Source organism: Rhea pennata, chromosome 3 (genome assembly GCF_028389875.1).
Source record: "Rhea pennata isolate bPtePen1 chromosome 3, bPtePen1.pri, whole genome shotgun sequence".
Taxonomy (NCBI): Eukaryota; Metazoa; Chordata; class Aves; order Rheiformes; family Rheidae; genus Rhea; species Rhea pennata.
Genome location: NC_084665.1, coordinates 114,210,019 through 114,236,845, shown reverse-complemented (window position 1 = coordinate 114,236,845; position 26,827 = coordinate 114,210,019). Strand labels below are relative to the sequence as shown.

The following is a 26,827-nucleotide window of genomic DNA, read 5'->3' as shown; positions in this document are numbered from 1 at the left end:
TGTCCCCAAATGAACCAGCAGTGTGGGCCCTGTTGAGCTGTCCTGTGGAGATAATTTGGTCAATGGTATGATGCACCTGAACTTTTTGTACCCAGAACCCAAAAGGCATAGCTGCCTTTCTGTTCTTCTCGCTTGTCTTTCTGCTCAAGACAGAGCTCCTCTCTGCTGATCTGCGGACAGCAACAAACTTTTTAAATATTGGCTCCTGAAGATCATTTTGTTTCCTTGTTGTCCAAGGATAACCTCTTTAAGTTTTAAGAGAAGGGAGTATTCTTGGGGTAAGGAACGGTTGTCTTAAGGTCACTGAAGATTAAACGTTTCTGTTTTTTTTTTTTTTTTTTTTTAATGGCCAGGATGATTGCATCTATAGAAGTTCTCTCATTGCAAGTCCCTTTGTTTCACAAGAGTATAAGGACAGCATATCCAAGCCACAACTTAACTCCTTTGAAGAATCAGGGGCCAAACTTGCAGCCAGAAGCTCAGGACACTTGTAGGGAAGTTACTCTTTGGTTCTTATCTAAGAGCTCACCAACACTGAAGTTGGATTAAAAAAAAAAAAAATCTATCTGAGTTGTCATCTGTGTCAGTTGTCACAAAGGCCTTTTTTGAAAGGATAATTCCAATTCTGTCCTGTTTGCATATTGTGATTTCCTAGTCTCAGCAGTTCCTGCCAAAGCTCAGTCCTTAAGCTGATGCCAGCGATCCAGTGCTAAATGTGTGTACTAAAGAAAACATGTGGCTCTTGTGCTCCTTGGAATGGTTGATGCTGTAACCAAAACATGATGTGAACCATAGTATCCCTTGTCTGAACAGACACACAAAAGGCTCAAGAATCTTTGCAGTCAGTATCAGTGGCCAGATTTAAGAAGTCACTAAGTGTCAGAATTTCTTCCCACTTGTGCTGAAGAATCTGAACCTCTTACATCGTCAACAGGCATTCTACAGCTCTCCTGAGTCACCAAGACCAGCAAAGCTGCTGCTAGAGAGAATTCGCTTACTTTCTTCAGTGTCTCAGTCAGTGTCAAGCAATAATTAGAATTTTGAGCATTTGCGTAAGTACTCGTGCAATGTATCATTGAATCATCCTTGGAGAGGATTTATATCTTAGTCTTAAGTGCCTACACCCCTCTATGCTTTTGAGGTTATTTGGGGGATGATGCTGTAAAAAGGGAGAACTTTCATGAAGACAGTCTTCATAGCTGCAGGGCTCTTAAGAAGTCCTACCATCACCTAAATTCTTCTATTTTTAAACCCAAATATGATAATAGGCTATGCTGCAGTACAAAGAATTGGAGTATATCAGTCTCCTACACCCTTCTGGTTAAAGCAGTACTTTTCCTTGGTATTCATATCAGAATAGTGATTCAGTTGTTTTTTTCAGCAGATTACTGTCAATCTTCAGAATAGTTCATGGACTACTACGTGTGCCCGTGCTGCAGTTCAAATTGAAAACATTATTTGTTATTTTTTTAAGATGATACTATAGACCACTTAGCAGATTATCAGTGTTTCATGATCATGGAATTTTTGCCTTCCTTCTTTGAAATATCCCTCATGAGAGTGATGGACTTTTCTCTTGGATCTCTATAAAGGGAATTGATGGAGCAGTTCTTAAACTAATGTATGTTCCTTGTTGAAGTAACCTTAAAGTAGAAAATAAGGTATTTGGACATTCTCATCTAAGAAATGAAGCAACACTACTGATAAATATATATGGCAGGAAAGAAAAACACTATATCTAAACACACATAGTCCATTACTTTCTAGAAATTACTTCAGTGAATGGTAGAGCTCCCCAGAAAATCATGATTCCAAGATGTAGGGACTTAGCACATACACACCACCATGTGTTGCAGTTCAGGAATGCTAATTGCTAGGCCTTGCTAGGAAGATAAGGGGTGTGAATGTTTCCTTTGTAGGCAGGAAGCATTATTTTACACGGGTCAGAAAGTCAGTTACTGACACTTGCTACCACAAATGTGCTGCTAGATGTGACCAGTGCTGCTCTTGCTCGAGCAAACGTTTAAAAAAGCCCCAAGTTAAAAGTCATCAAAATAAATGTCACAGTAAAAAGGACCGTTACATTGGGGAGCAGAACTGTGAAGTGTGATATGTAGTCCCCCATACTTCAAAGAACTCCAGAAAGAGTAAGAAAGGGCCCAGAGCAGTAACTGCATGTCCCTGCAGCCCTTTTTAGGTAGCTTGGAGGAGCGGTGTTGAAATGTTTCCACAACCAAGGCACCTCACTTGTTTGACATCTCACTTGTTTCACCCTATTTTGAGGTCTAAGCCTTCAGTGTTTGTTGAGAGATGTAAACTAACTTGTATGTATAGTCCCATGTTATATCCGAGTGTGTCTCTTAGGTTGTCCAGTTCATCCTGCCACCTGCCATCACCCTTTTTAGCTCTTTAGGAATCTTCTGTCCAAGATACTGATGCAGCACTTGGTAAGCATTCACCAACATTGCAGTGGGAGAGGGCTCCACAGCTGTTACTGTAGAAAATCCTAACAGAAAAAACAGAGGTGGTTCATTTTGGAGCAGGAGACTTAGTTTGGCCATTGAAGATGGTGATGTTATCTACCACAATCTGCTCCCTTTGGCTCACTGGCCTTACATTGCCTGCCTGCCTATGTCTGCCAACAAGAAGTGCATGACACTTGTGGGATCACTGCCAATACCAGATTTTTCCCTTGGGCTTGCCACCTGTTTACAAGTTAAGCACTAAATTGCCATGTTAGCAGTGTATCTAAGGTATGTGCTACCCTTTATTAACAAGTGAATTTGTGAAATCTTTCTTGCAGGTATCTAAGATATTTAAATTTTTAACTGCTGTAAGTCTGAAATAGCCAGGAAACAGAAGCCCCATTGTGTGAATATGGTTGCGCACTCATCGGGCTGAGCTTGGGCTCCCTGGCCAGCCACAGTCTTTCATTTTTCAAGTAATCTTGTGCAGCCCCATCCTGGTGTGACAGCAACTTCAGAACTTACCTTTACTTGATGGATCACGTGACTTCATGCACTTGTATGATGTTGTCCAGCATACTGCAGTCTTGGTATATGGGAAGCCAGCTGAGATTCAGTCACCCCTAAGATAAAACTTGTCCCTCTGGAGCAATGCAGGAAGGGAGCTCCCTTATATGCTTTCTATACTGTTCAGAGCTATAGCAGTGGGAGTTTTGGGCTGGTGAGCATACCTGCAACCTTAAAAGAAACACCACGATCATTGAGATAGGAAAATACTATGGAACGCAGAGGGACCATGAGAACTGTGCATTTCAGGAAAAACAAATTCAGTTATTGCCTTGAAAGCCAGCTCCATGGAATACATGTGCAAACAATTCCTCAAAGGAAAAGAGACTAATTTCTTTACAGTAACTGGAATAATTTAAAATATGCTCTACATGAGCTCAATTCCTGTTTCATTAGAGCTCTATCATCTGATTTACATGACTGAGAGACTACTGAGGCATAGGAAGCATTTTCTGCCATTTATGCTTTTTGAATAGCATGAAAAACGTCAATATCTTGATGTTGAGCAAAGTCTCCAAAGGTGTAAAACATGTACATCCCAGAGTAGCGATATGCACAGACGTACAACTACAGCACTGTTTAATGGTATTCTTTAGCCTTGAGCCATGTTACTACTCAAAGAATCATAATCATTTTTAGCTCGCTTTTCTTGTTTCATTGCTTTGAATTAGTTTCAAGAATACTTGCCAGATAAAGCAAGATGTCTGCCATCTTGTTAGAAATTGTTTTCCTGTGAATAGATAATAGGTAGAAGTGCTTGTTTGGATTACTGACAATTTAAAAGACAATAGCAACAAACTTCAAAAGGAAAAGGAAATGGAAATGAACAAAATTGTGGCAATTGCTTAAGTTGTCCTTAGGATCACTGCAATTGCATTTCATTAGAAATAATCTGTAGTGTGGAAAAGCTCTTATCCCTTAATGCAAAATCAGATTTTCTTCCAGGTAGGGATGGTGCTTATCCTAAACCACTTCTTAAGGTGCGATAGAACAGTTGACATCTTGAATTATGATGCCTATGCCTATGTTGCCATCAGGCAGGAAACACCTGAGGTCTGCCAGGACCACTACCAACAGAAGTGATTGACTGGCAGGATCTTTGGGATGTATTTATTTTGGCTCTTAGGCATCTGTTAGGTATCCATACCATACTCTCCCAAGACCTCTTATCTTAGAGAACTCTAGCTAAAAGCAAACAAATTAAATTCTGTGCACACCAAGAATTCAATGTCTTCCAATTTTAAGTTTTTTCAACCATTTTCAACTTCCTCCTATTCCAAACTGGGGTACTCTTAAACCATTATTAATGATGAAGGCAACATTTCATCTTCCCCTGCATAGATAAATAAAAATCTCTGTAGTTGAAGAATGTGGAAGACAATGGAACAAATCAGCCAAAAAAATTATCAGGAAAATAATTGTTATATATCACCACAGAAAATACATGGCTGGAAAACTACCTCACTCACATAGCTCATCTCCACATCTATGTAGCTTATCGCTTATAATAGTTCCTCTTGTGGTTTCTGTGTTACTTTTCTTTTTTTCAGTTATATCCCTTTGAAAGGATAATGATGGTGTGGTGGGGTAAGAGTAATTTTACCTCATATATAAGATAGAATGAAAGTCCTTTGAAAGTTGCAAGCTGTTCAAGACTTTTTAGCTAATTGCAGATGAACCTGTTTCTCCAGAGTTGAGGTGCTCTAAAAGCCTGCTTCTGAACACCAGAAGTGATGTTTCCCCTTTCTTTCCTGTTCTAACAGATGACTTAGCAAAACCAGGTTAGGGACCAGCTACCTGCGCAATGTAAGCCAGTAGAAGAGGCTCAGGGATCAGGTTGGGACAGGGAGCACTGCATGGTCAGAGCAATAAAATCTTTGGATTAGTGTATCGAAAAGTAACACATCTGGCTATGCCTCTAAGGAATCTGGGATTCAGTGCAAAATGCACTGAATGGAATGCACGTATGGAAGCCTGTAGGTCAGGTATGGGAGATACCTATGTTCATTAGCACTGTTTATTGCATTTCTGCGTTTGTGTGTGATTTTCCTGTTCATTGAGAGCAGTTCAGAAAGAGACCTCTTAGCTACACATCCCCTACTGTCTATATCCTCATTTAAAAAATGGCAAGCTGGTATGCCTAGAATCATGTCCTAGTCTTTTTTTTTTTTTTTTTTTTTAATGGATAGTAAATCTAATAAAAATTTATTTGGTTTCATACTATTCAACTGAACTTTATGGCTAAATGCAGATTATTGCTTTCTGTTACCAAATGTGGTCATAATTTATCATATTCGTAATTGGATTTATACTAAACTTTCAATTGACTGTAGAACTTAAATCTTGTATTTTCACAGAAAGAAAACTCACACTTCATGAAAACTTTATTTCATGCTGTGAGCACGAAATAGACAATGAACATGTAGATCAGCACTTCTACAAGACGAGTGAATGGAGGTGTGTTACTTCAAACTCTGTAAATAAAAGTTGCTTATTGGCTTACAAACACTGAAACAAATCCAAGACACTTTCTCTGCATGTCTTTGGTCTGTCGTTGTATTATGCAACGAACAACTTGGCTGTGTTCTGCGTGATACTGTTGAATGACAAGTTTTAAACAGTCTATCTTGTTTAAAGCTGTTATCTTTATGAGGCTTATGCAAAATTTGACCATATTTCTGCCTTTCAAAAGTGAAATAAATTATTCTCTGGAAAAACAAGTGCACATAAACTTAGCTACCACTACCTTCTGATTTGTTTTCTTGAATCTTGAGAGAGAACTGATGGTCCTGTTTTCCAAATCCACAAATTTATTTCACTTTCATCTTCTGAATTATCTAGCTCTGTTTCTTTTCCTCAGTCTCTTTATTTCCACAGGTTTTTATGCTTATTTATTCTAAATATGTTAAGTAACTTGTAAAGGACTTCTTAAAATGGATTTTCAGTATTTTCTGATGAAGAAAAACCCAACTTGAAGTGCTGATCTTCAAACAAAGAATGATGGAATGTCTTGAATTTGCTACAGCATCACTCAGGAGTATGAAAGATGTCCATAACAGACAAGGTTTTGATTTAAACAAATAGCATGATGATCTTTATCAAGAAGAGGCTTTAATTCAAAGAAAAATATGGATGAGAAGTAAGTGCTTTTTTTTCTTTAAGATATCTTGGAGCTCTTCAGCATTGTACAGGTTAATATATGACATGATATTTCAAGTATTAAGGTTAAAGCTGCCCATTAATGATGTGTAATGAATATCCATTTTTTTTATTCCTATATGGGAACAGGAAGAAAATGAATGAAGGTTGACTGTAAGAATGACATTAATCAATCATTAAGAATATCCTTTATTAATATGACCTGAAAAATATATCATATGCCACCAAAGTATATAAACCACTTAAGATATTCTGCAGTTATAACAAAATCAGTAACAGACTGCTTACAAATACTTTCTCAGCCAACACAGACACTTTTGAGCATTTATACATTTTACTGGAGCACTGGAAAAACAAATCCCCATCTTTTAACTTGCTCTGCATAACTACAGATACATAGAATCACATGTCCACAGATGCCTCTTCCTATCACTCCAAAATCAAAGTTTACAAGGCAGCTATGTTTTTTGATCCTGAAGGTCTCAATCTGATTGCATGACTAGACTTCTGTCCCAGGGAGCGTGCCCTGGCAGAAAGGTCTGCTTTTGCAGATATTGCTGTTCCACAAGTGTCCGATGATTTATAACATGTTGGAAAAAAAAAAAAAACTGCCTCAAATGCAGTCAGTCAATGGAGTCTTCCCGTACTTTTCAAGGGTGCCAGGATCAAGGGTGCCTTGGTTTCAATATGCCATATCAATAGTAAAACTATAAAGGAATATTTTGTCCATTTGGAGAATGTAGTGATGAGAAATAAGGGCAAGCCCTATGATCCACCTCTAACTACTGGCTGGAAATGTATTACTTCCAAAAGCAAAATCCCTCCTTAATAGTTATTCAAGTCACTCCTTTCCCCTTTTTTTAATATACCTAGTGCAAATTGATTAGAATATCCTAAGCAAAAATTTAAGTGCAGTCTCTGCATTCCTCAGCAAAGAAAGGCTAAAAATTTAACAAAGCACAGAATAATGACATCCAAAAAAAAAAAAAAAAAAAAAAGAGAGAGAGAAGTTTACTTTTGGTGCCTCAAACTGCACATTATCAAGTGATCATCAGCACAGACTACATTTGGAGACTCTGAGTATCAGTTCAGGAATTTCTGCTTGAACATAGTTTCTAACTCTGTTAGTTTCATCCATTTCTATACATTGTAGTCTCTGCTTATTCCTAAGTTGAATAGTTCAAATTTGAGAGTTCAAGTTGCAATGTTAAAAAAGAAGTCATAGTTGAGTTTTGGCTTTTATGGTTAAAGAAAACCCTGAGTATATTGAAAAATTGACTGTAGGTATCCTGTATCAGCTGTATAAATTATAGTACTTAAGTGTTGTGTGTAAGTGCTGCAACCCCAACTGGATCTGTGACTTAATAAAACACATTTAGAACCTTATTTTGAATTAAGCCTTGATTCAGATTTTCTTTATCCTACAACACTGATAGTTAATGTCTAATAATGAGTTGCTTGCAAGAAAACGACAAACATCTACTGTTATTTTTGAAACTTATAGCAGATGCAGAAACATGATTAATACGTTGGTGCAAAATTGCTCTTGTATAATTGAAGAAAACTGCTTATATGTAACCAGAAACTACTGAAGTGGTATGAAAATATATAAAAATCTAAATACAAAATACCTTGTTCATTTAGTAAAAAATTCCAGAGAAAATGTGGTATCAGTGAAACTTGTCTTAAATGACCAATAAAAAAATGCTGTTTAAATGGAGTATCTTATTAGAATTATTTCTAACAGAAAATGTACTATGCATGTTTAGGGAAAAATACTAGAAAAGCTTAAGAGAGAACACTTTCTCACACCCTGTTTTGTTGTTTAAGCTTAATTATTCCAGGTTTTTTATGGTAAATATATTGTGGACTGATGGGTTATCTTCTAATCAGTCTTTTTAGTTTTCCTGTAGTGCAGGATTGTGGCTGTGACCCAGATATTGAGAATGAGCATGGTTATGAAACGGATGAGAACTAAAAGGAGGAAAAAAAAACTTGTAAGTATAAATACAAAAAAAAACAAAAACAAAAACAAACAAACAAACAAACAAAACTGCTGTCACTTTAGGAAGACAAATTGTTTTGTAAACTTTTGCCAGTGTATAAATTGTCTGGTTTCCGTTCCACAACTCATTGCAACTAACTGATTTAAATTACCATGTTTAGGAATCCAGAAATTCTCAGAGTAAATTCAGCATGCACATTTTGCTTAAGAAGAGAGAAACAGTGGACAAGAGCATAGCAGAAAAGAGCATTTAGCATTCGCTGAGTGACAGCGAAAATAATACAACATAGTATCTTTAATTCTTTTGGGACAAAACCTGCAGAGTAGCACAAGTTTGAGGAGTCTCGTTTAAATTTATATTTACACCCAACATGAAACTCAGAGTAGCAACTCATGTGTTTTTTACTTGCGTGTGTTGTTCATAATAGAAGGATTAGTCTGTAATACCATCTGTTAAGCTCTGACTTCAGGGATAAAGAAGTATTTCAGACTATGAGATTTTAATGAGAGAAAACTGACAATTCATTAAAAAGTACTGTTTGCTCACTATCTTGATTAACTTTCAGAATTTTTTAAAACCAAAATAAGCACAGTATCTCTACCTGTGAGACTGCAATTTGTAGTATAAATATATCTAATATCCATTTGGCAAATGGAGCATTCACAGACAAACTTCCTTTCAGAAGTGATCTTTGACAGTTTTAGCAACCAAGATGAACATGACAAAAGTATTAAGTTTTAGAAGTTGACTAGACTCATTTTCCTTTAACATTGCCTTATCTGTGTTTGCTGCTGTATCTTTCATGTCGCAAAGTATACTGTGCTATATTTTAAAGAGTATCTTCAACTAAACCCAGCTTTACTTTCAAGGGTTTTGGTTTTCCTGGCACTTTTAGACAGTATTTTTCTCCCTTTTGTCTGTGTTCTTACCAGCATAAGCATGCAGCTGTGTGTGAACTGCACTCAATAACTGACCTAGATTAAATATATGTGTATGCCTTGCTCATTTTTTGGTGTTCCAGTTAACTGAATACAAGCTTGTATTCTGGGGCAGAGAAAGCAGCAAGCACGGGAACGGAAATGAGCAATTGAAAAACGGACTTCCTTTTCCAGTGAAAAAGCCATCTTAAATGCTTGTAAAACTAGAGCCTTATTGTGCTCCAGAGGGCTGCTTTTTAAAAAAATCAATTCAAATGATGCTTCTGCTGAAATATTAGCCTTGAACTAGAACAAAGATCCACTAGATAAAGTACAATGTGATTTTGTTACCATCCTTACATCCACTACTAAATCATGATTTTGAATCATGTATTGAAAAACATGCTGCACTCCTTAGCTCTGTCAGTTATGTCATGATCACTCTTTTTCATAGGATGGTAATAAGCTGTTAAATAGCTTTCCTTTGTAATGAAATTATCTGCTAATTCTATGTTTTAAGTTAGTTTGGGATGAGTTTTCTACTAGCCTGCTTTTCACTCCACTATAAACTTCTTTCTAAAAGTCCTGCCTAAAACTATTTACACTAGCTGACTTTTAAACAGTTTTATAAAAGATTTTTTTTAATGCATAAATCCTAGAATGAAAAAAAAAAGAAACCACTTATTATTTGGAAAAGCTACTACTCATTTATTATAGATGTATAAGATTATTGTATTTTAATTTACTAAATGGATTTATTAGTGTATTTAAATAGAAAAGATTTTTTTTTAACACTTTATTCTGGTATTTTCCTAATTAAGTAAATCTTGTAGTGCTTTTTCCTTTTAAAAGCAATTATGGTTCCCTAACCACTGTATCAACATATGACAAACTTAAGCAGATTTTCTTCTTTTGTTTTCTTTATTTCTTCATTTGTAATCTTGTGATACTTGTTTTAGCAGTAACTCCTTCCCTCACTGTATTAAAACTTGTTTTATAATTTGTTCTTCTGAGAACAGAAACTGCTTTACAAAACAGTTACTACCATGGCAGTTGTTTTCTTGGAAAGGCAGAAAATTTCATACTTTACTCACCTATAAGATCATTCGTAGTCATTAAAGTTGTAATTATTCTTGCTGTAAATTGAAGGAATTGTGATTAGTGGACTAGATATGACATGTTTATATTTTAAAAAAAATGATGATGTGACACACCTGTTCTGCAATGGAGGGTAATCCTGCATGAAAATATACCTTATGTAAACATACCCCTTTTTAGTATGTCCGCTCTTCAGTATTTTAGCCTGAGTCCAAGCTCTCAAACCTGACTGACACTGTATTAAGGGTATTTTTTTAGCAAAAGAATCACTGGTGTAGTTAGAATTCAAAAACATATTTTTATATATTTCACTAGGTGGGATGTGGTGAATGTTTACTGCTCCCTTTCTGTTCAATCCCTCCTTCGGTAGTTGATACTAAGCTACACCCACAATCAAGTTGCCATGACTTAGCTTCATAAATTTTAAATGTTCACATGCATGCCTTTAGGCTTACTGCAAATACAAGGAAATCAGCTTCTCTACACACAACAGATGATATCTAAATGTTATATTTCTTATTTATAAGAAATAAATTTAAAAGATTATTGCTATTATTTGTCTGACATAACAAGCTTTAATCATTTGACTTCAAACCATTTGTTTCACAAATGAATAGATCCAGCAGCAATACACTTTATTTAAGAATGCTTTAAACAAGTTTTGTAAATACAACAACGGCACTTCTGCTGAAGAGTTGTAGAAGTGTTCATTCTGACCACCAGCTATTTATCCAAACATACAAAAACTGTCCAAATTACTGCTCTCAATGTATTCTTAAATTCACCCTGTTGAGCAAACTATTTATACAAAGTTAGAGGTACTCAACATTAAGCATATATTTGTTAGTAGATGCTTTTCCAAATCAGCATTGTCTGTCTATAAACTAAAAAGGTTAGTACCTTTTCATGCTGGATCATTGATAATTTTATTAAATCCTAGAATGTTGAGATATTTTCTTCATAAAGGCACTCTCAATTTTTTTCATCTTTATTGGACAACATGAAATAATGATCAAAGGAATCTAAGTCAAATATTGAGCTGATGGCAAAGATAAAACTTCATTTCAAGAGCCTGGCTGTTGTTTTAGTTTCACAGAACAGCTGAGGTTGGAAGCAGCCGCTGGAGATCAGCTGGTGCAACTCCTTGTTCAACCAGGGCTGGCTAGAACAGGTTGCTCAGAACCATGCCCTGTCAGGTTTGAATATCTCTAAGGATGGGAACTCCACAGGGCAGCCTGTTCCAGCATGCAGTCACCCTCACAGTGAAGAACTGTTGTCTTATGTTCAGATGGCATTTCCTGTATTTCAGTTTGTGCCCACTGCCTCTCATCCTGCCACTAGGCACCATTGAGAAGAGACTGACTCCATCTTCTTTATTCTCTCCTATCAGATATTTATCTACATTGATAAAATCCACCCCTGAGCCTTGTTTACTGCAGGCTGAACAATTTCAGCTCTCAGCCTCTCCTCCTATGACAGATGCTCCAGTATGCCCCAGTCCATGTCTTCCTTGTACTGGGGAGCCCAGCATTGGACACAGCACTCCACCAGGGCTGAGTAGAGGGGAAGGATCACCTCCTTCAACTTGCTAGCAATGCTCTGCCTAATGCAGCCTGGGATACAGTTGGTCAACTTTGCCACAGAGGCGTATTGCTGGCTCAACCTGGTGTCCTCCAGAACCCTCAGGCCTTCTGTACAATACTGCTTTCCAGCAAATCAGCCCCCAGCCTGTATTGGGGTATAGTGTTATTCCTCTCCAGGTGCAGGACTCAGTACTTCCCTTTGTTGAACCTCATGAGGTTCCTCTCTGCATATTTCTCCAGCCTATTGAGGTCCCTCTGAACGGCAGCACAGCCCTGTGGTGTATCAGCCGCTACTCCTAGTTTTGTATCATCTGAAAACTTGCTGAGGGCGCGTTTGATCCTATCATCCAGGTCTTTAATAAAGGTATTACATAGTATTTGATCCAGTGGTGTGACCTCAGGAACACCACCAGTGACTAGCCTCTGGCTGGACTTTGTGCCACTACTCACAACCCTCTGGGACTAGCAGTTCAGCCAATTTTTAGTCTACCTCACTGTTCACCATCTAGCTTGTAGATCATCAGCATGTCTATGGGGATGTTATGGGAGGGACAGTGTTGAGAATCTTACTAAAATCAAGATAAACAACATCCACTGCTCTTCCCTCATCCACGAGTCAGTCTTCTCATCATAGAAGGTTATAAGGTTGGTTAAACACAATTTCCCGTTCACAAATGCATGCTCATTACTACCGATTGCCTTCCTGTCCTTCACTTTTCTGGAGATAATATCCCAGGGATTGACGTGAAGCCATCCAGCCTGTAGTTCCCTGGATTTTCTTTATTGCCCTTCCTGAAGACAGAAGTGACATTTGCTCTCTTTCAGTCCTCTGCCACCTCTCCTGATCACCAAGACCTTTCAAAGATGACTGAAAGTGGCCTTGCAATGACATTAGCCACCTCACCTCATAGGTGAATCCTTTTCAGGGCCCATGGACTTAGAATCATAGAATAGAATCATAGAATCAGCAAGGTTGAAAGGAACCTCTGGAGATCATCTAGTCCAACTTCCCTGCTCAGTACGGTCACCTACAGCATGGTAGACAGGGTTGCATCCAGGCGAGCCTTGAAGATCTCCAGACAAGGAGACTCCACAACCTCTCTGGGCAACCTGTACCAGTGCTCCATCACTCTCACAGGGAAGAAATTCCCCCTCACGGTCAGGCAGAACTGCCTGTGCTTCAGTTTCTGCCCATTGCCTCTTGTCCTGTCACATGGCACCATTGAAAAGAGTTTGTTCTCATCCCCTTGGCACCCTCCCTTCAGGTACTTGTACACATTGATAAGATCCCCCCTCAGTCTTCTCTTCCCTAGGCTAAACAGGCCCAGCTCTCACAGCTGTTCCTCAGAGGGCAGATGCTCCAGCCCTCGGATCATCCTCGTAGCCCTGTGCTGGACTCTCTCCAGTAGCTGCCTGTCTCTCTTGTCCTGGGGAGTCCAGAACTGGAGACAGTCCTCGAGATGAGGCCTTCCCAGGGCAGAGTAGAGGGCCAGGATCACCTCCCTCGATCTGCTGACAACACTCCTCCTAATGCATCCCAGGAGACCATTGGCCTTCTTGGCCACAAGGGCACATTGCTGGTTCATGGTCAACCTGTCATCCACCAGCACTCCCAGAGCTGCAGAGCTGCTCTCCAGAAGCTCAGCCCCCAGCTTGTACTGGTGCCTAGGGTTATTTTTCCCTAGGTGCAGGACTCTGCACTTGCCCTTGTTGAACTTCAGGAGGTTCCTCTCTGCCCTGCTCTCCAGCCTGTCCAAGTCTCTCTGAATGGCAGCAGCACAGGCCTCGGGTGTGTCAGCCACTCCTCCCAGCTTGGTATCATCAGCAAACTTGCTGCAGATGCACTCTGTCCCCTCATCCAGGTCATTGATGAAGAAGTTGAACAGGGTGGGACCCAGTGCTGAGCCCTGGGGGACTCCACTAGCCACAGGCCTCCAACTAGACTCCATGCCACTGATGACAACCCTCTGAGCTCTGCCTTTCAGCCAGTTCTCAATTCACCTCACTGTCCACTCGTCTAACCCACACTTCCTGAGCTTATCTAGGAAGATGATATGGGAGACAGTGTCAAAAGCCTTGCTGAAGTCAAGGTACACAATGTCCACTGCTCTCCCCTCATCTACCCAGCCAGTCATGCCATCATAGAAGGCTATCAGATTGGTTAAGCAGGATTTCCCCTTGGTGAATCCATGCTGGCTACTCCTGATCACCGTCTTTTCCTCCATATGCCTGGAGATGACATCCAGAATGAGCTGTTCCATCACCTTTCCAGGGCTGGAGGTGACCCTGACTGGCCTAGAGTTGCCTGGGTCCTCCTTCTTGCCCTTCTTGAAGACTGGAGTGATACTGGCTTTCTTTCAGTCCTCAGGCACCCCAACATGCGCAGGCTTCCAGTTCTCCAGGACCTTTCAAAGATGATGGAGAGTAGCTTGGCAATAGCACCCACCAGCTCCCTCAGTATTCATGGGTGCATCCCATCCGGGCCCATGGATTTGTGGATGTCTAGCCTACCCAGAAGGTCTCTAATCCTATCCTCCTCAACCAAAGCAAAGTGTTCCCTTCTCTGGACTTTCTCCCTCACATCCAGGCTGCAGGATTCCTGGGGGCTGCCCTTAGCAGTGAAGACTGAAGCATTCAGTAATTCCTCCTTCTCTGTATCCCTTGTCACCAGGGCCCTTGCCCCATTCAGTAGCGGGCCCACATTTTCCCTAGTCTTCCTCTTGCTGCTGATGTATTTGAAGAAGCCCTTCCTGTTGTCCTTAACGTCCTTTGCCAGACTCTGTTCTAGCCGGGCCTTAGCCTTCCTCGTCGCATCTCTACATACTCTGACTGCTTTCATATAATTTTCCCAAGTAGCCTCTCCCCTCTTCCACATTCTATTTTCTTCTTCTGCCTGAATTTGGCCAAGAGCTCCTTGCTCACCTATGCAGGTCTCCTGCCCCTTTTGCTGCACTTCTTACTCATAGGGATGCACCGCTCTTGAGCTTGGAAGAAGTGACGTTTGAATATTAGCCAGCTCTCATGGACCCCCCTTCCTTCTAGGGCCTTAACCCGTGGGATTCTTCCAAACAGGTCTCTGAAGAGCCCAAAATCTGCTCTCCTGAAGTCCAGGGTTGCAATCCTGCTTGTTGCCTCACTTCTTTCCTGCAGGATCCTGAACTCCACCATCTCGTGGTCACTGAAGCCAAGGCTGCCCCCAGCCTTCACATCTCTAACCAGTCCCTCTCTGTTGGTAAGGACAAGGTCCAGCAGGACACCCTTCATCATAGGCTGCTCCACCATTTGCGACAAGAAGTTATCATCAATGCATTGCAGGAGCCTCCTGGACTGTTTGTGCCTTGCTCTGTAGTCCCTCCAGCAGATGTCAGGGTGGTTGAAGTCCCCCATGAGAACCAGGGCCTGTGATCATGAGGCTACTTCCAGCTGTCTATAGAAGGCCTCACCAACTTTCTCTTCCTGGTCAGGTGGAGACTTGTGTATGCTCAGTTTGTTTAAGTGTTTCCTAACCTGATCTTCTGCCATAGAGAAGCCATTGCTCCAGGCTTCCCCTGGGGTCTGAAGGGCTTGAGATTCCTGAGGACTGGTTTTACCAGCAAAGGCTGAGGAGAAGGCGGCACTGAGTACCTCTGCCTTTGCCACTAGGGCCGCTGCCCCATTTAGAAGTGGGCTGGGCTCAGTGTTCAGTATGGAAAACTACATTAGGCAAGATTTTTATCTGTGGTTTAGCAAAGACAAATTGACACAGGCACTTGGAGCAAAAATCATTTTATAAAATTAAAACTCAGTGCTTTGCACCAAATTGTCCATAGCTTACTTGCACAGGTATATGCAGACATACTCCAGGTCAAGGCGCTCACTTGTCCAGAATCTTTTGTCTGCCAGAGACACTGCAGCTGAGCAAGCTTACTTGCTGCGCTGATTAGCGTGCACAAATTCTGCAAAGCATATAAAAAGAAAAGAACCTCTGAAGAGAAAAGAAAGAACCTCTGTCTCTGCCATTGTATTATCTGAGTGTTTAGTTTATGGTTAACTGTTAGGATGCACTTTACTAAAAATTAAGAATAGCCTTTTCGTTTAAAATAGAAAAACCATTTTTTCAATTTTTTGTAACCAAACATTACAGCTTCCTATTAAGGAACTGTGAGGCAAAAAAAATAAAGTTGTCATAAACCAGTGACTGAGTTCTGAGGTACTGCTGTTGGCAAAGGCTTGACATACGGAACTACAATAAGAGGTGCAAGTAGTAACTCCCCCCAACCTGCAACATAAAACTGTTTACAAAAGTTAGTTGAAATGAGACTGATCTAGTCTAAACAGAAAGGTTGATTCATACCATCTGTTACCATTCTGTCTGCCAAACAAAACAATAAAAGAATGAGAAAACTGACAAGAATGTGTGTAAAATGAGTCCAGTTGGTGGGGAAAAAATGAAGGAAAAAGGACTATTCAACCTGTCATCCTTTTAAGGGAGATTTTGCAAAGGTAGTGGGTAGAGAGTGGAGATGATCTCTACGTGGGGCTTTATGCCATGCCTGGATTTCTCCTGCAAGTAAGGATCAGTAGTAAACTAAGAAGCTTTTATCCCCATTTGTATTATCTTTTACAGTAGAAACTCCAGTTCATCTAAATCAACTTTCTCTCTTATAAAAAGGGCAAAGACCTTCTAAAGTATCTGTATAAAGTATCTTTAATACTACATAGAACATTATCAGATGATATTTTTCTCACAAAATTCTATGACCAAAGGAAAAAAAAAGATCTTGTGAAATATTTAACACTGTCCCTTTCAAATACTTCAATGCTCTCTTTTTCTCCTCTCATGTTAAAGATTTATTAATGGGGACTATAGAATTAGGCCTAAAGAAACTAATGTCTCTTTTTTCAACATCTTAAACCTTTGCTATTTTTAACACTATAGTGACAAAGTGATGCCAGCAGTTTTAACACTCTCAACTTGCCAATGAGGTTAACACAATTATACCTCAGAACACACAGGTTTTTCTGCGCAGAGACTGTGTTGCAAGTGCTGTGTTTTCAAACTTCACACAGAAGTGAGAGAAACACTTATATTTGAAAACTGGTTGGTTGTTCCGAAAGCTAACCTAAATGATGAATTCTCTCAAGGACAAATATAAGGGAAGATGTTCACTAATAAAGACTTTCAGAAAGAATGATTTCATATAGGGACATAATTCCAAGTAATCAAGTAACACTTACCATGGCCAGGTCTAGTACCCACTTCTGCAGTGTCAGCATGTACCACCCCCCCACAAATCTTAAGTAATGTCAAGTTTCATAGCACTGCAAATTTTAAGGTACCCAAGCTCTCAAAACTTGCTGGGGAATTAGCTTTTTCTAACATCTGGAAATAATCTTATTGAAACTTTGTACACAGACCATACAATCTGGATAAAACAAATTAAGCACTGAGGGAAACAGTAAATGCTCCTACAAATCAAAGTGTCTTTGATTGAATGGCATGTTGAGTTTCTCAAGACCTGCTCCAAAGCACATGGCATGAGATTTATGCCCAAATTCTATAGTTTTAAAAAACAGCTACTGTGTTCATCATAGCAAGTATAATCTGCATGGATAGGAATCAAATTAAGATGTTTCATCATTTCGAACCTGCATTTCTAGCAAGGATGTAAATTAAGAATCAATCTTACTCCTCATCTGTTGTTGGCCTCCTAGAACATGACTGAATATAATTTACAATAGTAATACAAAACAAATAATGACATAGCTAGGCAAAGAACTACCAAATAAGCTACATAAACAGATACTGCCAAATCTGAAAGGATACGTGACTGTGTAGAGCAAAGCTTGTTTCATGTTTCCACTGAAGTGCAGAATAAACAAAAAGAGAATGACATCTGAAATAAATAAAAAATTGCTTGTTACAGAAGGGAGATAAAGGGCCTAAATACCATTCTAGACAGAAGAAAGTAACTCCACTGAACACCATACCTAAGGAAGCAGGTTTCTTACAGGTTGGTCTAATTTGACTGATGTCCAATACACTGCCAGCACCAAAAAGAGGCTTTTCCCAGTTTGGAGAATTTATAAGGTTTCTCCCACATGGACTGACTGGATAAAGAATTAATGGATAAAGAATGAGCTTATACTGCAGCCCCACTGTAAGCAGTTCATGTGGGGGGAATTAATTAGACCTTTCTCCTCCACTTGACCATCTATTTTCATAAAACATATAGGAGGAATTCAATTATATTTGAGATGTTCATTCCCCTCCACCCATTCCAACCCCAGCTAGAACCAGTCAGCGGATTCACATTACTATAGTGGAGTATCGTACACACATGCAGAACCCTGAATGTTGAATGAGCCCTCTTTTATTTCCAAAACTGGCTTAAAAATATTACCTTGTGCAATGATGATAGGATATTCCAGGTAAGTCTGTAGAGGGTAGCCATAATAAATCTGGTACTTCAGAAATACAAGGAAGCTGAACAAAAAGACACGAAACAGTGTCACTGCACAAAAGGACATGACAGCTCCTTGCAAACTTCTTTTTCTCTTTTAACATATCTTTTGGTTGTGCCAAAAGGCTCCAGGCAGGTACATGTCCCGCTGTCAAACTTATCAAATAAATATGAATACAAAGTGCCAGCCATGATGGTTCTGCAGTCTATTTCTGTTACTCTCAAACTGAGTAAAATGTTGAGAGCTGCCCACATTTCTTGTCAAGGTCTTCGTGGCACAGTCTTAAAGGCATCATTTTATCAATTACAATTGATGAGAAAGAAATAAAGGTTTCCAGATCTAGGAGTTACCTTCTCTTTGCAGTCTTCTTTGGTACTTCTGGAATAGCTCTTATTTCTCTGTTAATGTAGCCAATTCTATCTATAAATTAAGTTTTTACAGGCATAGAAACATCTTTCAAGCCATCCAGGCTTCACTGCTTTAACATTGCCAAGTGTAGCTATACCAAGTTGACTGAGAGCGTTTTTAACTGTACCAAACAATGGCAATTCTTCTTTTTTTTCTGCTATTATAATATTCAAAAGGAATCAAACTTTTATCATGCTTTTTTTTACTTGTCTGATCCTAAACTTTCATACAAGTCCATAGAGATAGAAACTCCAGACCTGCAGAGTTTGCACAGAAAAGAAAAAGGACTCATAGGACATAGTTCTAGGTGAGGAAGAACTACTGACTTCCCCTGTAGAAGGATGGCATAAAGAATGTCTCCCCTGGGGGAAACTGGCTTTTAAAATATTCAGAATTGAAATACCTGAATTCTCTCAGGACTTCCTAGAAATCTTATTTTTTTCAGCAGAGTAAAATTACACCTCTTGGCATCAGCACTAATCCTCTGTGTCACTTGTCCATCAGGTTGTTGAACTCTGACAGCAGAACCATCCTAATTTGTACAATTAGATCAAAAAAATCTCTGCAGCTAGACCCAACATATCTTTTATCTACAGTCACAGGTCTTAAAGGTTGTAGGAGAAATAGTTCCACTAAATAAATAAAAATAAGAGTCATGGTAAGTGTTTCAAAAAAGCCTTTTTGAAACTCTGTCAAAACAGTTTTGTCTGAAACACAGGGCAGGTGCAGTACCTAAAATGCTGTGGTTATCAGGCAGATGGTGAGGTGCTCTTTACGGCTTCTCCACCACCTTCTCTCATCTGAAGTCCTCATACAGGTGTTTCCATACACACCAACATACATGAGTAATTTTAAAATGCTGCTACTGCTTTTTGTCTGGGACTTCAGGGTAAGTTATCCCCTTTGTCAAAATTCTTTGCTTTAGCTTGAGTTCCATTCACTTGCTCTTAGGCGTATTAAGTATAGGGAGTAAATAACAGTAATAAGCAACAGCATTTACTCTTAATGGTAAAGGATTCAGTGCTGTAGAGACACATATGCCTGCATGTATGTTGGCAGTTGCAGCAGGAAATAACAAGGTTTCTGTTCAATTATGTACAGACAGTAGGTAAGTACCTAAGGCTCTGCAAGATCAGGACTCAGGCAACAACTGTGCCCCTAACGAAAAACAGATACATTCAGAAAGAACAAGCCATTTTTGTGAGGTGATTTTTCTGAATAAATAAAGCACATTTTTAGATTGGTTCAGAGAACTGATAATCATCCAGTTGGATGATCTAGCAACCTCCATGATTTGGTTCAGCAAACACAATGCTTTTCAAGGTATTTTTCCTCACATGCTCCTATTTGCATATACACCCACACAGTTCATTTTCTCAGCTTGTTTTCCATTCTAACCCTATCTAACCAAGATTTAGCCAACAGAAGATTATTAGTTTGACTGAAAAATCCTGTGAAATTGTGAGATCTTGTAAGAATTATGGTTTGCAGTTTTCTTCCAGAATGACTAAATTTTACTAATCAGGGTCAGAGATGTCTGTCTGACTGGCACAATTACTTGCACAACACAGCACAGATCATTTAATCACCTAAGCATATGGCTTAAACCCAACAATAGGCATTCCCCTTAGCTAGACGGGTGGTACAGATTGGCATCCGGCAAGTTTAAAAGTAGCTTTGCTTTAACTGACAGCACAGGCCTGCTTTAAAATGAGAAGTTTCTGCTCCAAAGGTTTGCTACACGGAATTAATAGGCAATGCAGCACCCGCACATGACAGATGTACAAAGCGGTCAGCCAGCTCAGAAGAGGGTGACAGCAGTACAAACACGTGATTACAGGGATTAATCACGGGTTATAAAAAGGAGCAGTTTAAAAATCTCACAGAGCCAGGACCACTCAGCTGGTGACTGCCTCACCCTTTGAGCAGCCACTCAACTGAGTGCACGTCTTTATCGGTGACCACGAAGCGCCCGATCAGAGCAGACAGCTCGAGCGACCCAACGCTCGGAGGGGACGCTGCGCCCCCGCGGCCACGCCCCAACGGCTGCCTTTCCCCCCCCCGAGGCCACGCCCCAACGGCTGCCTTTCCCCCCCCGAGGCCACACCCCAACGGCTGCCTTTCCCCCCCCCGAGGCCACGCCCCAACGGCTGCCTTTCCCCCCCCGAGGCCACACCCCAACGGCTGCCTTTCCCCCCCCCGAGGCCACACCCCAACGGCTGCCTTTCCCCCCCCCCGAGGCCACGCCCCAACGGCTGCCTTTCCCCCGGCCACGCCCCCAACGGCTGCCTTCCCCCCCCCGCGGCCACGCCCCAACGGCTGCCTTCCCCCCGCCCCGGGCCAAACCCGAACGGCTGCCTCCCCCTCCCGGCCGAGCGCCCGCGGCGCGGCTCCTGTCCCGTCCCGTCCCGTCCCCTCCCCTCCTGTCCTCTCCTCTCCTCCCCCGCCGCGGCCGCCGCCTTACCCGATCAGCTCCAGCACGAGGCTCCCCACGCTGACGCCCCGCGCCGACCGGGCCGCCAGCACCGCCGCCACCTGCGGCAGCTTGATCACCGCGCACACCGCCCAGGTGCTCCAGTTGGCCAGGTCCAGCAGCGCCGGCGCCATCTCGCTGCGCTGCGCGCCCGCGGCCAGCCCGGAATGGGAAACCCGCGGCGCGGCGTGGCGGGACCGCGCCCCGACGCGGGGAGGGGCGAGGAACCGGCACGGCACGGCACGGCACGGCACGGCACGGCCCGGTCTCACAGGCTCGGGGGGCCGTGGCGAAGTGCTCCGGGCGCTTGATGCCCGGGCAGGGGAGGCCGGGCGCCGCCGGCGCGGCGCTTCCCGGCCGCGGCGGAGCTCGCGGCCCTCCGCGCTCGCGGGCGCCGGCGTAGGCCCCTGCTTGCCCCGTGCCTGCCTCCCCGCGGTGTCGGCCGTTCGCGCAGCGCGTGTTCTGCGTGAGAGAGAGCGAGAAAGGTGGAGAGATTTCTTCCCTGGCTCTGCCGCGTTGTCTCTCTCCGTGCAGCTGGCTCTGGCCTACCCGCAGCTTCCCTGAAGCACCTCAGAGTCAGGGACGTTAGACTCAAAAGCTGAGGACTTTGGCCCTGGAATTATTATTGTTCATTATCTTATAAAAACAAGAATCATCAGCACTATGTTAGTGTAAAAGATTAACCACTGGTTGTGTTCACCTTGGTGTAGCATGGGTAAACTGGTCTGCATGCATAGGGAAGATTTTGGTTTTACATTCTAAAGTGACATTTCTAGTGTTTCAGCTGCAGTGCTTTTTACCTCAGGCTGTCTGAATCACTGCTGTGTTAATCCCTTAGGAGGAAAGACATAGTTTTGGCAGTGTCACTTCTGGTTGCACAGAAAGTTCAAAAAAAATTAAAAGTTCCTGAACATTGTAGTTGTCACATTATCAGAGATGGAGCAATTTCCTGGGAACATACACCTACCCACCATACGCAGTTACATACAAAAATAGTAAAACTCAACTTTTAAAGCTTTTGTACTTACCAGCTTGTCAGAACTAAGTAAGAGCAATTCTCCAGGGAATATGTGTTTGTACTGATCACACAGTTAGATACAGAATATTGACTCTTCATGCCTGTGTATTGCGTGTTCCAGGCATTTAATCCATTTCATTAATTCAGATTTTTAGCTAGAGCATATTTCCTTGACATTAGGGGTTATTTGCAGGCTTAAAATTTCTTTTTAAATCATTCTTACCCAAGAGGTGTGCTTAGATTTGACTCAGTAATTCTTACCCAGTGTAGTTTCATCTATTTTGCATCTGTTGCAAGTTACTTTCCATTGTTTTCATAATACATTTGGGCAAACTTGGTTGTCGCATTCATTCAAGTTACCTTTAGTCATATTTTAGAACAATAACCTTGCAAACGCTCAGTTGTCTTCTATGTAATTCAGTCATGAGAAAAGAAGCTAGTACCTGGTAGTACATAAAATCTCAAAACTGTTTGAAAATTATGAAAAAACGCATAATTCTATTTTTAAAACTGTAAATCTGTTAATATAATTGAAAAATATTAAGTGTCTCAAAACAACTCTAAAAGAAGAAAGGAAAACTTGAAATTGCTTCAAAATAGTAACTATTCCAGGGTTTTCTTGATGAACTGAGTTCTCAGCCTTGCAGGAATATTACGTACTTGAAAAACAGTTGAATGACCCATTACACAAGATGAAGTTACCATTTAAGAATCAAGCTGGTGGTATGGAGATGTTTGGCATTTCAGATAATACCAGCTCTACTTTCGCTATTTCTCTATTATTCTTAAATTATCTGCATTACTATGTGGATGCAGATCAAACATGCACTACCTTGTAGCCAGCTTTGATATGATGGAGAACCTGAATTAAATCAAAGCTATTATACACCTCCATGAGCTTATTTTTATTCAGCTATTTTTATACTAAAAATTGCAGCATTAAGTATTTACCTTTAATCAGCACTGGAGCTTTTAAAAAATATATCCTGCTTTGCATTGCAGGCAGTCAGTTAAGCAAAGTGATTTACTGTTCTTCCTTACCTGGTATATATAGTGATACTGGTCTATGTCTGCTTACTGGCCACTCTTATTTAAAGAGCAGCTTAGGATAGATGTCACAGTGCTGCACAGCCCTGTTTGAGGATATGACATTAAAAATAATATATGAAAAGTGTTTTGATTTATGTCTACTAATCAGAAATTCTTACTATTCTGTTTAAATTACTCAATTTTATGTCAGATATCAGACTTTTTAAGTTTAAGCAAAATGCTTCCCCTTTACATAACAGTTCAGTGAAGAAATTCATTACATACTTCTAATCTGTGCAGATTGCCTGTTTTGTAGCAGATGGGCAGTGATTTAATACTGCTGCACTTCAAATAGGAATGCTAATGTTGATTCTTACTTAAAAAATAGAAAAAGTAAGCTTTCTGCAATAGCTAATGGAAAAAAGCCAAAACAACATTTTTTTCCGGTAATGATATTGGTTTATCATAGCTGATCTTTTAAGCAAATAGTGCCATGAATTTTGCATTTTTTTCCAAGGAATACAAGGAGTGCTCACTTGTTGATTATTTCCCCACCCTACTGTGCTGATAGGGAGCAGTTCCTTTTTCAAATAATCCATAATTTATGCTTTGGGTTAAAATTAAGGAAGTTCCACAACTGAGAAAACTGCAAAGGTAGAAGCAACCTCCCAAGAGTAGAAGAAGACGGGGCGTCAGGGAAATTGGCCAGGGGACATCAAGGTGCAAAAGGCTTGCTCAGTTGCCCTGAGATGGTGTTCTGACTCTGTGTGAAGACCAGCAGGGGGAACGGGAGGAATTAGAAGTCTGTGCACAGTTTTAGATCTGCAACCTCATTGGGATCACAGAGGTATGGTGGGATAGCTCACATGATGAGTGCTGCAATAGAAGGATATAAGCTGTTGGGGAGAAACAGGCAGGGAAAACAGTTATTTTCTATGCAAGTGAGTATCTGGATTGCACAGAGTTTTGCCTTGCTTCTGAGTGAATGACCAGCTGGTTGAGATCTGATGGGCTGGGTTCAGTGAGGAGGCTGGCAAGGAGGACCATTGTGGTGGACATCTGCTACAAATTGCCTGATCAGGAAGAAGAAGGAGACAAAGCATTTAAGCAACTGGAAGAAACCTCACTTTTTAGTCTCAGGTTCTCTTAGGGACTCAAGACCACTCTGACATCTGGAAGGATAACCTGGCATGCTAAAAACAATCCAGAAAACTTCTGCAGAGCATCAAGAATATGTTTATTGACCCAAATGCTGCATTTGCTACTGAGAAATGAGGAACAAGTTGGCAGGGTGGAGACCAAGGGCGAACAACTTTGGGACAACAACCTCCAAGATTATAGAGGGAAGTGAGGAATGCAAATAGCAGAATAAAGATCTTGGATTTCAGCAGAACAGACTTTGACTTGTTTAGGAAACTCCAAGGCAAGATACTGTGGGAAATTGCAGTGGAAGGCAAAGGAAGCCAGGAGAGTGGATTGATATTCAAAGATGACCTGTTCATAGCACAAGAACATTCCATCCAGTGAGCTGGAAATCAAGTAGGTATGGCAGAGGACCAGCTTGGCTGAATGGGAACAGCTGCGTGGACTCTGAACGCAAGAAAGGAGGGTTTGGAAGGTGGAAGTAGGGATGAGTTGCCCAGGAGGTATACCTGGGCATACATTGCCCAGGCAAGTAGGGATGGAGTTAAAGCCAATGCTCTGCTGGAGCTGGAATTGGCAAAAGATGTGAAGGGCAACAAGAAGAGCTTCTGTAAGTACTTCGTCAAGAAAAGGAAGATGATGGAAGATTTAGGCACGCTGCTAACAGGTAGAGGATCTAGTTATGAAGGACGTGGAAAAAGCCAAAGAAATGCCTTTTTTTATCTCAGTCTTCACTAGCAGGGTCTAGTCACAAGCCTCTCAGGTCCCAGTGGCAGAACCTGAGGGAGTGAAATACTGCCAGCAATAGAAGAATACAAAGTTAGGGAATGTAGAAGCAAACTGAACATTACAATGGTCTGTGAGACCAGGTGAGAAGCATCTGAGAGTACTAAAGGAGCTGGTTGACATCGTTGCTAGGTCACTTACTCTTTATCACCTTTGGAAGGTTGTGATAATCAAAGAAGATTTTCTGATGATTGGGAAAAGTCAAATATCATGCCTGTTGGCTAGGAGGAGGATCCGGAGAGCTACAGGCTACTCAGCCTAGCCTTAGTTCCCAGGAAAATTATGGAACAAAAAGGTGATTGGGAACAGACAGCTTGCATTTAACAAGGACAAATTGTGCCTGATCAACCTGATTGCAATCTGTGATGAGATGGCTCACCCAATGGATGAGGAGAAAGCAGTGGATGCCATTTACCTTGACTTCAGCAAAGCTTTTGACATGCTGTCATGTAGCTTCCCTGCAGTGGAACTGGAGAGATACGGACAGGATGGGAGAGACACAATAATTGTTTGCAGGCAACGGAACAGCCAGGTTCAGAGAATAGTGATTAGCAGGCCGACATCCAATGGGTGATCAGATGGCGACTGGTGTTTCTCAGGAGCTGCTACGGGAGTCAGTACTGTCAAGTTTTTCATTAACAAGCTTGCCAGTCGGGTAGAGGGCACTCTCAGCAAATTTGCAGACAATACCAAACTGCAGGTAGCTGTCAACACACTGGACAGTAGCTCTGCTTCTCAGAGGGATCTTGGCAAGCTGAAAAAAATAGGCTGAGAGAAATCTCATGAAGTTTAATGAAAGTAAATGAAAGCATTGTGATCTGGCAAAGGAGGACAACTGCATTCTGGGCAGTGTTAGCAAGTCATGTGAAAGTTATCCTTCTATTCTCTTTGACATACTGAGGACCATGTCTGGAGGACTGGAACTGTGGCTCAGAGAAGTTATGGAATCTCCATTTTTGGAGAGTTTCAGAACAGAGCGGAAGGAGGCCCTGAGCAATCTGATCTCATGTTGGCATTGGCTTTGAGCAGGGAAGGGGACTAGAGGCTTTTAGAGGTATCTTCTAGCTGCCACTACTCTGTGGTTCCTGTTAGTGTTATGTGTTTGAGGTTATGTTTTACAAGAGTGTGTGATGGGAATGTAACAAACATTGGAGGCTGGATATAGATACTGGTTTTGTGTCCAAAATGTTATATGTATTTGTGGCAAACTGAGAATTTAACTGTTATATAAGACTTACTGGATGTTAGGCTGAACAGAAGTATCTCAAATTGGATGAAAGTACTGTGAGCAGAAATTCAAATTGTTGACTCAGTATTTGCTCTTTGAAATAGCTTGGCCGGTTTCAGAAGAAGAATTTAACTGAGGCCATTCTGGGTATTGGCATGTTATCTAAAATAATATGGTTAGCAAAAAAAGTAACATTTGAAAGAACCTAGAACACCAAGAAAAGAAACCACATAAAAACCTAATCCAAAACCTAACAAAGCCAAAAAAAAGAGGAAAAAAAAGATGAGGAAAATATGTTCACTAACTTATACTGAATCTTCTTAAATTGATTTCCTTGTTAAATTTGGAATTGTCCCATTTATGTAGAAACTGTAATTTGAGAAACCATGAGACAGGGTTGAGCTATAGGATTTGGATCTGGAACTGGCTCCTAGATTACTTCAAAGCTACTCAGTCTCCAGTAAGAATGGAGACAGTAAGTTTGGCAGAGTTTATTAAACTTA

At 41.0% G+C, this 26,827-nt stretch overlaps 1 protein-coding gene and 1 long non-coding RNA gene across 2 annotated transcripts; one reads left to right on the top strand and one right to left on the bottom strand.

Moving 5' to 3' along the window:
• Window positions 1-269: 269 nt before the first annotated feature.
• Window positions 270-7,912, top strand: LOC134138838 (uncharacterized). Its single transcript, XR_009958030.1, has 2 exons — window positions 270-1,052; window positions 5,390-7,912. It is a non-coding gene; the product is annotated as an uncharacterized LOC134138838 (long non-coding RNA).
• Window positions 7,832-21,271, bottom strand: SLC66A3 (solute carrier family 66 member 3). The gene is made up of 7 exons (XM_062573038.1): window positions 21,112-21,271; window positions 18,179-18,261; window positions 17,602-17,671; window positions 17,013-17,070; window positions 15,610-15,730; window positions 10,209-10,250; window positions 7,832-8,165 (listed from the first exon to the last, which is right to left on the bottom strand). Exons 1-7 carry the CDS (start codon window positions 21,252-21,254, stop codon window positions 8,077-8,079), a joined length of 606 nt encoding a protein of 201 aa, XP_062429022.1. The 5' UTR covers window positions 21,255-21,271; the 3' UTR covers window positions 7,832-8,076.
• Window positions 21,272-26,827: the final 5,556 nt, after the last annotated feature.